Raw genomic sequence first — 16,409 nt, 5'->3', positions numbered from 1 at the left:
ATGGAAAGATGCTACGTACTCGTGCACCAACCCAATATCACAATAATGCTGTCTGGGGAAGGTAATCTGTAGAAAGGTTCAGCTGCTCAAAATGATGTTTGTAAATATTTAGTTTCTTTCATTTTCAGAAAAAAGAAATCAAAGAGTGTCAACGTTGTTCCATTATTATTGCAGAAGTGACTGTTCTTCTGTTACCCTAAGATGTATCATGTAATATCCCACAAATGTTCATCTTATGTGATTAATAATAGCACAGGCAGGTGTACTCAAGTTTATTAATATGTTTTCACACTACAATCTTTCTCAAAGTTAGTGTGTGTCACCATGTCCACTTACAGTGGTTCACAGCATTCTTTTACTCACATTGCTTTTTGTTTTCACTTTTGTTTGGACGAGTATAATTGGAGAAGATCCAAATGAGTGATTGCCTCCTCTCTGGTTCAGTCACATTTAAGACTTAACATACTGATAAGAGAATGACACTTAGAAATTCAAAAGAAAATAAATATTATGATTATTTGTGTTGTAGATCATTGTAGATGTCTTAAGCAATTATCTTTCCTTTTTCCTGGCCTTATCCCCTGTCTTCATGAAGTCAGCAAGTTATTTATTCGATTTCGGAATGTTAGTGGCAGAGCATGGCAGATGACCATCTGTCACCACCCATCGTAACTTATGTTGGCCTACCACATCTGTCGGCATTTAGTGTTACGAGAAAGTGAAAATGTTTGCAAATTGTGTAACTGAGGTGAGCCATGGGTAGCAGCCCAGTATTCACCTAGTCAGATGTGGGGAAACTACATGCAGGCTGGCAGGCACACTTGTTGTTATTGTTAATCCTCAGGGCTTATTTGATCTGGAGCTGGTGCTTCTTCCCACCACCTGAGAGTGTCACACTAGTGTGCACGGCTGTCTCTGTGGATATGTTTGATGCAGTTTTACAAAATAGTTGGTTAGTAAAAAATTAAAATTCAGTTGTAAAAGATGAGTAATAGTTATTCATGTCTACAAGATAAACAATGTCCTTGCATTCTTGGGGTAGTTGCTGCTCCAATACCAATGCTGAATAAGACCGTATTGCCACTGAAGTGTGGGTATGATTGTGCAGTCTGGAAAATATCAGTTATCGACACCTAATATTAATCGTGGCAAAAGTTCCTGGAAAGGGACTAAACCTCTTTGCCTGCCAATGATTGATGGATATGGATGTGCAGGGCAGTTTTTTACTAGTCTAGTTTTTACCAGTCTAGTTTTTACTAGACTGGCTTCCCAAATGATGCTCACTATAGGCCTAGTTGTAAAGGGTGTCCTTTTCAGTCATTCTTAATCTATTTAAACACTCATTCTTCCAGCACTCCACAAGGGACTGGAAAGAAAGAAACCCTAACATGGGTTACCATGCTAAGTAGACTCTTGCACACACCTTATGGTTTGCACGGTACACACGTAGATGTAGACTTGAAAGAGATGATTCTTGTTGACCATCTAAACTGAATCTTGAAATGAATTTCTACTGTGTTTGAATTTCTTGATATAGTGAAAGGGGTTGTTGAGAAACAGAAGAATAATTTTCTGCCATCCATAGCTGCACTTGACACACAAATTAGTTGTAAATGTGTAAAATATTGTTGTTTGGAGTTGGTCCTATTTGAACTTCAGAGGTTGCAGTTACAGAATACTGCATAAAACATGGTGGATATTTCTCCCACTTGTGATAGAAAATGGCTTTTTATAAAAGCTTACAATGTTATGATGGCTTGTCATATCTGTTTTGGAAATGTTCCGTAATTACTCTGCAAACAAAATATGTCTCCATATTTTATTATTGTACAATATTTGTAATGGAAAAATCATGTTTCATTTTTGTTTATTGCAGTATTGAAATTGAGTATCTTACGTTATTAGTTTGGTGTCCCCTCTTTGTGTAGTACTGATAATACACATTACGGTATTCTGTTGTAAGTGTGATCAATTGGCAATTCTGAAACCTGTATGTCATGTTCTAGGTTGTGTTTCGTTCATCCACAAGTATGGTATATCTGTTTATCCAGATGAGCTCAGAAATGTGGGACTTTGACATACATGGTGATCTGTACTTTGAGAAAGCTGTTAATGGTTTTCTTGCTGATCTCTTTCAGAAGTGGAAGGTTGGTATTTTTTCTGGTGTTTGTTGCTTCTCCTTTATTTTACATGGTTGTCTGATAAAAGTAATTTTGTTTTGCAGAAGAACGGGAGCAATCATGAAGTTACAATTGTGCTCTTTTCACGTACATTTTACAGGGCTAATAGTCTTGAAGAGTTCCCGTCATATATGAATGAATGTTTGCAGCAGGATTATAAGGGGAGATTTTATGAAGACTTCTACAGGTTTGCCTTTTAATTTTATATGTAAAAAGTACCTTTGTCTATTTAATCCTTTAAATCCTTTTTGACTACCCAAAATACACTGATAAGCCAAAACATTATAATAATGTGTTGGTCTCCACGTTTGGAATGCTGTACAGCAACGATTCTGTATTGTGGGGTTTAGACAAGTCTGTGGAAGGTTTCCGGTGGCATGTGGCACCAGGTGTCTTTACACAGGTGACACAATTCCCATAAATTACAAGCTAGTGATTTGTGGGCATGAAGCTGGTGGCCAGTAGTGTCCCAGATGTGTACTGTCGGATTCAGATAAGATGAATTATGGTGCCCAGACATCAGTGTGACTTTACTGTCATTCTCCTCAAACCACTGTAGCACAATTCTGATTTTGTGACATGGTCAGTTATCATGCCGGAAGTTGCCATCACTGTTGGGGAAGAGCTCACGCATGAAGGGTTGAAAGTGATCCACAACAAAGTTTACTTTTCCCACAACTGTCATGGTGCCTTTGATTACTAACTTAGATCTCAAAGACACCCTGGGGAATGCCCCCTTACAATAATATTGTCCTCACTGGCCCATGTCTGTGATGCAGTGCACATTTTGGAGCAGCTGTTTGCTTGGTTGATGACCTGGCATAACAAGAACTTGATTCATCTGACCATGTGACATGTTTCCACCAATCCACAATCCAATCTCTGATGATGGTGTGCCCACTGCAATTGTAATTGACGATGTTGTTTGGGCAGTGTTAGAAAATGGAGCCTTTATTCCATATCATTACAGGATTGACAAGTTCATTTTTGGATTTGGAAATGTTTGAAGTAGAGGGTGATTGGATGCCCTTCCTGTCACCTCCTCCCCTCACCCCCTTCAACCCTCTGGATGAAATTTATGCACCCTGACTTTCAGTGTCTACTATTATCCCACATTAAAGTGTGTTAACATTTTCTGAATTGTGTAACTGAGGCGGAATATGGGTGCCAATTTGACACTCACCTATTTGGATGTGGCAAAGTGGATAAAATGCACATCCAAAGTGGCCAGTGAACCGGGAGGCTTCATTAATCTGCTGGGGTTGGTGCTCCTCACCAAGTCACAGAAGATGCATACTAATGTGAATGGTTATTCGGGCAGGTTCAACAATCAGTAAGGTGAAATTTATTGAATCAGTGACTTACTAGTACACATTTCCCCTGGTAACTTCAGTGAGATGAAGTTGTTTTTCGTCACTCGATTACTAATAGGACATAATCTGGTTCATTTATTATTGTGTGCTATGGAAAGAGGAGCCTTCCTTATGTACAGTGACAGCACGTGCAAAATTATACGAATATGCTACAATGTGGTGCCCTTGAGCCTTTTGAGTTACAAGGGTTAGTAATGTAATTATCACAAGTGATTTAATATTGTGAGGAATCAAATAAAATGGAAAAAAAGGTTGGAAACAGTGAAAATCAAACGTGGGTTGGTGAATTGGCAATCTGTTGTTTCGATTACCCGGACATGGTGCTGTCACGGCAGCGGCACCTTATAAATTCCGCATACTGTACTCTTGCTCAGTATGCTACATGCAGTTTCAAAGAAAAATACCTATCTGGTGCCGTGAGCAGTGCCAGAAGGGCTGACTTCACATCAGAGCATGCACAGTAGAAAACATACAACTGGGCTGCTTGTCTGAGTTGATCATAGTGGGGCTGACTATCATTTCAGCACTTAACACTGGTTTCTAGTTACCATGGGGAGAGAATGCTACAATAGATGCTTTTGTCCATTTTATTTGTGTACCAGTATGCATTTAAAGAGAAATGGTGTAATTTTAGTGCAATTTCCAGCTCTCATTTGAAGAGAAATAGCATAATTCTGTCTCAAATTTGAAGTGAAATGGTGTAATTTTAGTGCAATATTTAAGGTGTGCTGTAGCACATTATAACCAATCACTACTGATTATGTAGTGTTTGTGGAACTTGGGTATCAGTAAGCCTTAGTTTTAACATTTTTTACAAATTATTTAGAGAGACAGGGCAGAAGTTTATCTGCAGATAGGCTCTCTGCTTTTTCAGATGAGCATTGTTAAGACTTGGGAAATATCTATCACATTTCTAAGGGATTGGGGATGCTATTTTTGTGGATTTTCAAGTTGGCTTCAATTTTTTGTTGAACAGCTAACGACTCATTGTCTGCTGTGTCTCGCTTTTACTAACAAGCATCTTCTGTGATCATTCTAGAAATATGGATCATAATATGGTAGTACATTTTAGTTTTTTATGGATTAAAATTGTTTGCTGTTCTACAAACCACTGATTTTTCCTCCATCGCTAGCTGAGGTTGAAGTCGAAAGAAATTTGGTTTTACCATTCACTCTTAGCTGTTTTTTGAAACTACATTTTTATGCTGTATTGCAAACATATTATTTACATCCTAACAGGCATTCCCAAGTGGCCTCCACATAAATTTTAGAATAATACAGCTCAGTGTTCATAAAACTGTGTAACATATAAAGCTTAACAATAGCTGTGGATCATATATGTTGTTGTTGTTGTTGTTGTTGTTGTGGTCTTCAGTCCTGAGACTGGTTTGATGCAGCTCTCCATGCTACTCTATCCTGTGTAAGCTTTTTCATATCCCAGTACTTACTGCAACCTACATCCTTCTGAATCTGCTTAATGTATCCATCTCTTGGTCTTCCTATACGATTTTTTCCCTCCACGCTGCCATCCAATGCTAAATTTGTGATCCCTTGATGCCTCAGAACATGCCCTACCAACCGGTCCCTTCTTCTTGTCAAGTTGTGCCACAAACTCCTCTTCTCCGCTATTCTATTCAATACCTCCTCATTAGTTACGTGATCTACCCATCTAATCTTCAGCATTCTTCTATAGCACCACATTTCGAAAGCTTCTATTCTCTTCTTGTCCAAACTATTTATCGTCCATGTTTCACTTCCATACATGGCACAATCCATACAAATACTTTCAGAAACGACTTCCTGACACTTAAATCTATACTTGATGTTAGCAAATTCCTCTTCTTCAGAAACGCTTTCCTTGCCATTGCCAGTCTGCATTTTATATCCTCTCTACTTCGACCATCATCAGTTATTTTGCTCCCCAAATAGCAAAACTCCTTTACTACTTTAAGCGTCTCATTTCCTAATCGAATTCCCTCAGCATCACCCGACTTAATTCGACTGCATTCCATTATCCTCGTTTTGCTTTTGTTGATTTTCATCTTATATATTCCTTTCAAGACAATGTCCATTCCGTTCAACTGCTGTTCCAAGTCCTTTGCTGTCTCTGACAGAATTACAATGTCATCAGCGAACCTCAAAATTTTTATTTCTTCTCCATGGATTTTAATTCCTACTCCAAATTTTTCTTTTGTTTCCTTTACTGCTTCCTCAATATACAGATTGAATAACATCGGAGACAGGCTACAACCCTGTCTCACTCCCTTCCGAACCACTGCTTCCCTTTCATGCCTCTCGACTCTTATAACTGCCATCTGGTTTTTGTACAAATTGTAAATAGCCTTTCGCTCCCTGTATTTTACCCCTACCACCTTCAGAATCTGAAAGAGAGTATTTCAGTCAACATTGTCAAAAGCTTTCTCTGAGTCTATAAATGCTAGAAAAGTAGGTTTACCTTTCCTTAATCTTTCTTCTAAGATAAGGCATAAGGTCCGTATTGCCTCACGTGTTCCAACATCTCTACGGAATCCAAACTGATCTTCCCCGAGGTTGACTTCAACCAGTTTTTCCATTCGTCTGTAAGGAATTCGCATTAGTATTTTGCAGCTGTGACTTATTAAACTGATAGTTCGGTAATTTTCACATCTGTCAACACCTGCTTTCTTTGGGATTGGAATTATTATAATCTTCTTGAAGTCTGAGGGTATTTTGCCTCTCACATACATCTTGCTCACCAGATGGTAGAGTTTTGTCATGACTGGCTCTCCCAAGGCTGTCAGTAGTTCTAATGGAATGTTGTCTACTCCCGGGGCCTTGTTTCAACTCAGGTCTTTCAGTGCTCTGTCAAACTCTTCACGCAGTATCGTATCTTCCATTTCATCTTCATCTACATCCTCTTCCATTTCCGTAATATTGTCCTCAAGTACATCGCCCTTGTATAGATCCTCTATATATTCCTTCCACCTTTCTGCTTTCCCTTCTTTGCTTAGAACTGGGTTTCCATCTGAGCTCTTGATATTCATACAAGTGGTTCTCTTTTCTCCTAAGGTCTCTTTAATTTTCCTGTAGGCAGTATCTATCTTACCCCTAGTGAGATAAGCCTCTACATACTTACTTTTGTCCTCTAGCCATCCCTGCTTAGCCATTTTGCACTTCCTGTCGATCTCATTTTTGAGACGTTTGTATTCCTTTTTGCCTGCTTCATTTACTGCATTTTTATATTTTCTCCTTTCATCAATTAAATTCAATATTTCTTCTGTCACCCAAGGATTTCTACCAGCCCTTGTCTTTTTACGTACTCGATCGTCTGCTGCCTTCACTACTTCATCCCTCAGAGCTACCCATTCTTCTTCTACTGTATTTCTTTCCCCCATTCCTGTCAATTGTTCCCTTATGCTCTCCCTGAAACTCAGTACAACCTCTGGTTTAGTCAGTTTATCAAGGTCCCATCTCCTTAAATTCCCACCTCTTTGCAGTTTCTTCAGTTTTAATCTACAGTTCATAACCAATAGATTGTGGTCAGAGTCCACATCTTCCCCTGGAAATGTCTTACAATTTAAAACCTGGTTCCTAAATCTCTGTCTTACCATTACATAATCTATCTGATACCTTTTAGTATCTCCAGTGTTCTTCCATGTATACAACCTTCTTTCGTGATTCTTGAACCAAGTGTTAGCTATAATTAAGTTATGCTCTGTGCAAAATTCTACCAGATGCCTTCCTCTTTCATTTCTCACCCCCAATCCATATTCACCTACTATGTTTCCTTCTGTCCCTTTTCCTACTGTCGAATTCCAGTCACCCATGACTATTAAATTTTCATCTCCCTTCACTAACTGAGTAATTTCTTTTATTTCATCATACATTTCATCAATTTCTTCATCATCTGCAGAGCTAGTTGGCATATAAACTTGTACTACTGTAGTAGGCGTGGGCTTCGTGTCTATCTTGGCCACAATAATGCGTTTACTATGCTGTTGGTAGTAGCTTACCCGCACTCCTATTTTTTTTATTAATTATTAAACCTACTCCTGCATTACCCCTATTTGATTTCGTGTTTATAACTCTGTATTCACCTGACCAAATGTCTTGTTCCTCCTGCCATCGAACTTCACTAATTCCCACTATATCTAAATGTAACCTATCCATTTCCCTTTTTAAATTTTCTAACCTACCTGCCTGATTAAGGGATTTGACATTCCACTCTCCGATCCGTAGAATGCCAGTTTTCTTTCTCCTGATAACGACGTCCTCCTGAGTAGTCCCCGCCCGGAGATCCGAATGGGGGACTATTTTACCTGGCTGGAATATTTTACCCAAGAGGACGCCATCATCATTTAACCATACAGTAAAGGTGCATGCCCTTGGGAAAAATTACGGCTGTAGTTTCCCCTTGCTTTCACCCCTGTGGATCATATAATATTATAGCTAAATATATTAAAATACAGGTTAAAAACAGTTCTGCAAGTGTGCAGAAAATGAGGCAAATAGTTCAAAAAATTTGGCTAAATGCAAAAATAAAGTCTTTTTATGCCAGAAACCAAGTCCTTAGTGGGGAGCTATACAAAGTATACCTTAATCTTATAAAAGTTGTGAATAATAACACCAGTTTCTGCTGTTACCAAGGTTGGATGTCATACATGTACAGTCATAGAAAAAAAGGAAGAAACCCCCCAAAGAAAGATTGCAATTTTAAAAGGTAAACCAACACTGAACACAGTCACGAATTACATCCAGTGAATTAAAAAACATCAGTTCTGTCCAAGACACTGTGTTGCATACAGAAGAACTGAAACTGCTTGAAAAAGGTCTGACATGCAAATGCTTGAAAAATACATAGAAAACCTCTTAGTTGAGTCAGAAAACATTCTCATATAGGAAACAGAAACAAAACAAGTCAGGTAAATGTTGGTCTGACAAGCATCCTGGTAAGCTATGACATTGAAAATATAATAATAACTTAGAAGAAAGGAAACACAGGAAACTAAAACAGTACAGACCCCGTAACATTTAAGAAACTACAGCAACCTAACACTATCATATATACCAGATAGCCCGCATCTCGTGGTCGTGCGGTAGCGTTCTCGCTTCCCACGCCCGGGTTCCCGGGTTCGATTCCCGGCGGGGTCAGGGATTTTCTCTGCCTCGTGATGGCTGGGTGTTGTGTGATGTCTTTAGGTTAGTTAGGTTTAAGTAGTTCTAAGTTCTAGGGGACTGATGACCATTGCTGTTAAGTCCCATAGTGCTCAGATAAAGGAAACACAGTGATCCTCATGGATTAAGAGTAATACATCAATTAGACACAAGAGTTAATCACAAAAAAACACAGAAAGAAATTGAAGACATTGAAGACAATGAAGAAAATGAAACAATGAAACAATGAAACAATGAAACAAGAAAACTTTTACAGACAAATCACAGTGCACTTTCATTCCAATGCCAACCAAAGTTTCATAAGAAACAGATCCCAGTCAGAGCTGTAGTGAATTACAGAAATGCTCCGACATACCCACATCCAAGACACATGTTGAAAATTTTATCACAAAACTACAGAGGATAGAACTATAAAAAACACTACACAATTGATTCAACAGTACCGTAACAAACACTTTGAAATATCAGCTATTAAATTAACAGGGCTTGATATCACCAAGAAATTAATCATTTTGTGTGTTTATAGATCTCCCAGTGGTAGCGTGGACACTTTTTTCAATAAGTTAACAGAAGTTCTAAATAAAGTCCCAAGTACAAAGGTCAACATAATTCTGTGTGAGGACATTAACATCAACACTAACATCATAAATGAATCCAGCAGCACCTTCATAAACATCCTTCAAAGTTTTGGCATGTCCCTATTGGTCAATAGTGCAACAAGGATTACCACGACAACTTCATCAGTAATTGACCATGTGGCCACAAATATGGACAGGGAAAAATGTGATGTAGCTGTAAAACATCTCGGACTATCAGACCGTCTCTGTCAAATAACAACAGTAAAGTCAGGCTCGAATCATTCCCTAAACTACAAACCTACAAACGACATCTATCAGAAATCAAAATAAAAGATTTTTTTAAAGAACTAAAAAAACAAAGCTGGGATGAAATGTATAAGGAAACCAATGTGAATATGAAATTCTCTAAATTCTCCACATTGTTTATATTGAACTTTGAAAAGGCATTTCCAAAAGTATGCACGTCTGTATCAACATCTCACAAAAACAGGTGGATAACAGCAGGTATTAAGAAGTCCTCCCAAACACTTAAACACCTCAGTTCCATGCAAAAGATTCGCAACGATTCAGAATTCTTAAATTACTATCATAGATACAAAAAGATATATAGGAAGGTGCTGATTGCTGCAAAAAAGTCTTTTAATGACAAAATAATATATAATGCAGAGAATAAAAGCAAAGTAGTCTGGGATGTTATAAAAAAGGAAACGGGGAGAGGCAAACAAACACAGAATAACATACTGATAAGGGAAGGGGATAAATTAATAAATGATCCACATCACTTAGCAAACTATGTAAATGAGCATTTTTCAAGTATTGTAGAGAAGTTACAGCAAGTTACAGCAAAAATTCCCCCAAACAAATATAACACCTGTAAATAACATTGCACTAAAGACAATTATGTTACTTCCAACCACAGAGAATTAAGTCAGTAAAACAATTCAAAAACTAAAAAATAAGAGGTCTGTTGGCTTAGATGAAGTACCAATGTGTGTACTGAAACAATGCATAGGGATTATACAAGGCCCCTTAACAAATATAATAAATGAATCCTTCACATCAGGGACATTTACAGAGCAGTTATAACAGGCAAGAGTTGAACCTTTGCTTAAGAAAGGTAATGCAGAAGACATAGAAAACTACCAGCCCATTTCCCTACTATTAGCATTCTAAAAAATAATAGAAGCAATTATAAAAGACAGATTAATGAATTACCTGAATAAATACAAACTTTTAAGCGAATCACAGTTTGGTTTCCGAAGTGTCAAAAATACAGAGTCAGTCATAGTAGAATTCACAAAAGTTGTACTTGAAGCTCCTAATAAAGATGAGTGTGTCACAGGCATATTTTTTTGCTCTTTCTAAGGTGTTTGATACAGTTGACCACACGATTCTATTAAATAAATTAGAAGCATTAGGAGTAAGAGGGGTTGCTAATGACTGGTTTCGATCATACCTAACAGCTAGCGTACAAAGAGTAGAGATGACACATACTTCAAATAGATCTAAACATTTAGTAAAACACTTGTTGTTGTTGTTGTTGTTGTTGTTGTGGTCTTCGGTCCTAACACTGGTTTGATGCAGCTCTCCACACTACTCTACCCTGTGCAAGCTTCTTCATCTCCCAGTACCTACTGCAGCCTACATCCTTCTGAATCTGCTTGGTGTATTCATCTCTTGGTCTCCCTCTACGATTTTTACCCCCCACACTGCCCTCCAATGCTACATTGGTGATCCCTTAATGCCTCAGAACATGTCCTAGCAATCGATCCCTTCTTCTAGTCAAATTGTGCCACAAGCTCCTCTTCTCCCCAATTCTATTCAATACCTCCTAATTAGTTATGTGATCTACCCATCTAGTCTTCAGCATTCTTCTGTAGCACTACATTTCGAAAGCTTCTACTCTCTTCTTGTCCAAACTATTTATCGTCCATGTTTCACTTCCATACATGGCACAATCCATACAAATACTTTCAGAAACGACTTCCTGACACTTAAATCTATACTTGATGTTAACAAATTTCTCTTCTTCAGAAACACTTTCCTTGCTATTGCCAGTCTACATTTTATATCCTCTCTACTTCGACCATCATCAGTTATTTTGCTCCCCAAATAGCAAAACTCCTTTACTACTTTAAGCGTCTCATTTCCTAATCTAATACCCTCAGCATCTTCCGACTTAGTTCGACTACATTCCATTATCCTCATTTTGCTTTTATTGCTGTCCATCTTATATCCTCCTTTCAAGACGCTATCCATTCCGTTCAACTGCTCTTCCAAGTCCTTTACAGTCTCTGACAGAATTACAATGTCATCAGCGAACCTCAAGGTTTATATTTCTTCTCCATGGATTTTAATACCTACTCCAAATTTTTCTTTTATTTCCTTTACTGCTTGCTCAATATACAGATTGAATAACATCGGGGACAGGCTACAGTCCTGTCTCACTCCCTTCCCAACCACTGCTTCCCTTTCATGTCGCTTGACTCTTATAACTGCCATTTGGTTTCTGTACAAATTGTAAATAGCCTTTCGCTCTCTTTATTTTACCCCTGCCACCTTCAGAATCTGAAAGAGAGTATTCCAGTCAACACTGTCAAAAACTTTCTCTAAGTCTACAAATGCTAGAAACGTTGGTTTGCCTTTCATTAATCTAGCTTCCAAGGTAAGTCGCAGGGTCAGTATTGCCTCACGTGTTCCAATATTTCTACGGAATCCAAACTGATCTTCCCCGAGGTCGGCTTCTACTAGTTTTTCCGTTCATCTGTAAAGAATTCGCGTTAGTATTTTGCAACTGTGACTTATTAAACTGATAGTTTGGTAATTTTCACATCTGACAACACCTGCTTTCTTTGGGATTGGAATTATTATATTCTTCTTGAAGTCTGAGGGTATTTCGCCTGTCTCATACATCTTGCTCATCAGATGGTAGAGTTTTGTCAGGACTGGCTCCTCCAAGGCTGTCAGTAGTTCTAATAGAATGTTGTCTACTCCCAGGGCCTTGTTTTACTCAGGTCTTTCAGTACTCTGTCAAACTCTACACGCAATATCATATCTCCCATTTCATCTTCATCTACATCCTCTTCCATTTCCATAATATTGTCCTCAAGTACATCGTCCTTGTATAGACCCTCTATATATTCCTTCCACCTTTCTGCTTTCCCTTCTTTGCTTAGAACTGGGTTTCCATCTGAGCTCTTGATATTCATACAAGTGGTTCTCTTTTCTCCAAAGGTCTCTTTAATTTTCCTGTAGGCAGTATCTATCTTACCCCCTAGTGAGATAAGCCTCTACATACTTACTTTTGTCCTCTAGCCATCCCTGCTTAGCCATTTTGCACTTCCTGTCGATCTCATTTTTGAGACATTTGTATTCCTTTTTGCCTGCTTCATTTACTGCATTTTTATATTTTCTCCTTTCATCAATTAAATTCAGTATTTCTTCTGTCACCCAAGGATTTCTACCAGCCCTCGTCTTTTTACCTACTCGATCCTCTGCTGCCTTCACTACTTCATCCCTCAGAGCTACCCATTCTTCTTCTACTGTAGTTCTTTCCCCCATTCCTGTCAATTGTTCCCTTATGCTCTCCCTGAAACTCTGTACAACCTCTGGTTTAGTCAGTTTATCCAGGTCCCATCTCCTTAAATTCCCACCTTTTTTGCAGTTTCTTCAGTTTTAATCTACAGTCATAACCAATAGATTGTGGTCAGAGTCCACATCTTCCCCTGGAAATGTCTTACAATTTAAAACCTGGTTCCTAAATCTCTGCCTTACCATTATATAATCTATCTGAAACCTGTCAGTATCTCCAGGGTTCTTCCATGTATACAACCTTCTTTTATGATTCTTGAACCAAGTGTTAGCTATGATTAAGTTATGCTCTGTGCAAAATTCTACAAGGTGGCTTCCTCTTTCATTTCTTACCCCCAATGCGTATTCACCTACTATGTTTCCTTCTGTCCCTTTTCCTACTGTCGAATTCCAGTCACCCATGACTATTAAATTTTCATCTCCCTTCACTAACTGAATAATTTCTTTTATTTCATCATACATTTCTTCAATTTCTTCATCATCTGCAGAGCTAGTTGGCATATAAACTTGTACTACTGTAGTAAGTGTGGGCTTTGTGTCTATCTTGGCCACAATAATGCGCTCACTATGCTGTTTGTAGTAGCTTACCCGCATTCCTATTTTTTTTATTAATTATTAAACCTACTCCTGCATTACCCCTATTTGACTTTGTATTTATAACCCTGTATTCGCCTGACCAAAAGTCTTGTTCCTCCTGCCACCGAACTTCACTAATTCCCACTATATCTAAATGTAACCTATCCATTTCCCTTTTTAAATTTATCTAACCTACCTGCCCAATTAAGGGACCTGACATTCGACGCTCCGATCCGTAGACGCCATTTTTCTTTCTCCTGATAACGATGTCCTATTGAGTAGTCCCTGCGCGGAGATCCAAATGGGGGACTATTTTACCTCCGGAATATTTTACCCAATAGGACACCATCATCATTAACCATACAGTAAAGCTTCATGTCCCCGGGATAAATTATGGCTGTAGTTTCCCCTTGCTTTCAACCGTTCGCAGTACCAGCACAGCAAGGCCGTTTTGGTTAGTGTTATAAGGCCATATCAGTCAATCATCCAGACTGTTGCCCCTGCAACTACTAAAAAGACTGCTGCCCCTCTTCAGGAACCACACATTTGTCTGGCCTCTCAACAGATACCCCTCCGTTGTGGTTGCACCTATGGTTCGGCTATCCGTATCGCTGAGGCACGCAAGCCTCCCCATCAACGGCAAGGTCCATGGTTAATTGGGGGGGGGGGGGTGGTAGTAGTAAAACACTTATCAGAACCAAAATACATTAATATAGGGGTTCCGCAAGGTAGCATATTAGGACCAATACTGTTCCTGATATACATCAATGACTTTCCCAGTAGTGTTACTCCCATTCCAGAAATACTTACCCCCAAGCTATGCGTAGCACAATATTAACTAACACCTCTTCCTCTTTCTGAGCTCAACATCTCACTCACTATGGAGGGATGATGACTCAGTTTTTCAGGATAGCAAATGGGAAGTTGTGGTACAGAAAATGGCCCAGAGATCACCTGTGTGTGTTGAGTGAACAATGTGACATTACATTATTTAATAAGTTATTTGTAAAAAAAATTATTGTATACCAGGAGTAAATCTAATGATTGTCTCTAACTAGAAATCTGTAAATATATGTGTACACGAATCATCTTATTTTAAAGTGATCTAAATTTGTAAATACTTTGAATGTCCTATATCCGTGTAGAAAGAGATCTACAAATGAATAAAGCTACTACTGTTAATACTACTACTACTACTACTACTACTACTACTACTTAAAAGATGTACAGGTTCCAGCCTCAGCCACTTTCCTCTCATTGGATGTGGAGAACATGCAATATACCAATAACCAAAACAGTAAACATCATAGAACAAAATCTTAAAAGACACACTACACTTCCACATGAGTACAGCAAAGAAACAGCCAAGCTACTATAGGTAATAACACAATAGAACTATTTCCATTTTAATAATGTATTCTGTTTACTAAGTGAAATATTACCTATAGGATCCGTAGAGCCTAGAACCATAGCAAACATTTTCATGGACCATGTAGAACAGGTCATATTTAACACAGTAGCATCAGATAAGTATAACTTCTTGAACTGGACTAAATGTATAGGTGACATCTCGTGCTGATAGAAGAGTCAAGTAGTAAAATTGACCAGTTACATACAGACATAAATTCAATTCATGATAAGATAAATTTTACAACAGGAAAAGAGCAAAATAGTTATATTTCTTAGAGGTCACCATAAAGATTCAGAAAACCAACTGAAACATTATGCCATTTCAGAATCTGCTGAAGTATGAAAGAAACTGTCGCTGTTCATTATAACAGCTGATATTCTGAATGGTTCATCAGACGAGGGGGTAAATTCATTGAAGTATGAATGTGTATCATCTTTTTTTCTTCTTTGCTGCAACAACTGATTCTCGTAGATAATCTGAAATTCTTCCAATCTGCAGACTTTACACATGACGTGTATGATAATCAAGTTTACAGATGCACTATTTTAAATAATACAGTTTATTACCACATTTTTAGGACCAGCAAACATAGATTCTATCTCAAAGTTGAATGGAAGACTGACTAGTTGGCTACAAAAATTCGCCAGTATTATAGTAAACATTACAATGGGTTAATTGTTGTAAACAGACTTTAGTGAATTAACTTAAAATATTCTGGCCTGAGCTGCTGGAGTTAGTGGTCACGTGAGTGTGAAGTGTGCTTGTTTGTGTGAATGAATGGTGTCTATTTCTCTTTTTCCAATAAAGACTGTGGACGAAAGCCTTTTAATTGTGTTTGTTTGCAACTTAGCATGTTACCTTTACAGTAAGTAGCAGTCTGTCTTTTCCTCCATTGTAATTAAAAGTTTTAGAGTAAGCTGACAATTGGGATGGCAAAATACAGGTAAACATTTTTAAATACAAAGGTCACAGTAATTTTTGTGTTTTTGTAGTTAAATACGAGGTGTCCAATATAACAACAATTTAGTTACTTCTTTCTTTACTTACAGCCAACCTAATTAATAAAAAGTGTTCCTACCATATATTGGGAGATGAAATTAAATATAGAATTTTGTGATATAGGCAAAACTTATGTATCTGGCTTGGTTATTAGAAAGTTAGATTTGTTTACATTTCCTAATAATGCCCTCACCATAAACTGTACAGTTTCAACATGTTAACTTGTTTCTGTCACTTTGAACACACAAAAACTTTAAGAACATTATATAGAAATACATTTGTGTTAATGTTACATTAAAATATGATGGTAGTAATTTTTGATAAATTACATTGCAATGTTTGTGATTACATTTTTGCGAACTACTACTAGGTAATATTATTCATTCGTACTAAAATAAGCAGTAAATTTCAGTATGTAGAACCTTAGTACATAGTTATTGTTTCTACAATATTTCCCTAAGGTGATTTTTGCTTGCCTTTGACAGTATTTAATAAATGAATTTTCTATATGTGACTTCAGATATGGCTGAAATCAGCTGTTAGGCTT

At 37.8% G+C, this 16,409-nt stretch overlaps 1 protein-coding gene across 6 annotated transcripts in view; it reads left to right on the top strand.

Moving 5' to 3' along the window:
* Positions 1-16,409, top strand: part of LOC126248551 (GATOR complex protein Iml1) — a 637,798-nt gene that overhangs the window by 65,740 nt on the left and 555,649 nt on the right. For all 6 annotated transcript variants that reach the window (XM_049949630.1, XM_049949665.1, XM_049949640.1 and 3 more), the window contains exons 5-6: positions 2,007-2,147; positions 2,225-2,367. In XM_049949630.1, the coding sequence (XP_049805587.1) occupies positions 2,007-2,147; positions 2,225-2,367 (284 nt within the window). The remainder of the gene's footprint in view (positions 1-2,006; positions 2,148-2,224; positions 2,368-16,409) is intronic.

The sequence above is a fragment of the Schistocerca nitens genome, chromosome 1 (genome assembly GCF_023898315.1).
Source record: "Schistocerca nitens isolate TAMUIC-IGC-003100 chromosome 1, iqSchNite1.1, whole genome shotgun sequence".
Taxonomy (NCBI): domain Eukaryota; kingdom Metazoa; phylum Arthropoda; class Insecta; order Orthoptera; family Acrididae; genus Schistocerca; species Schistocerca nitens.
This window is presented reverse-complemented; position numbering and strand designations above follow the sequence as displayed.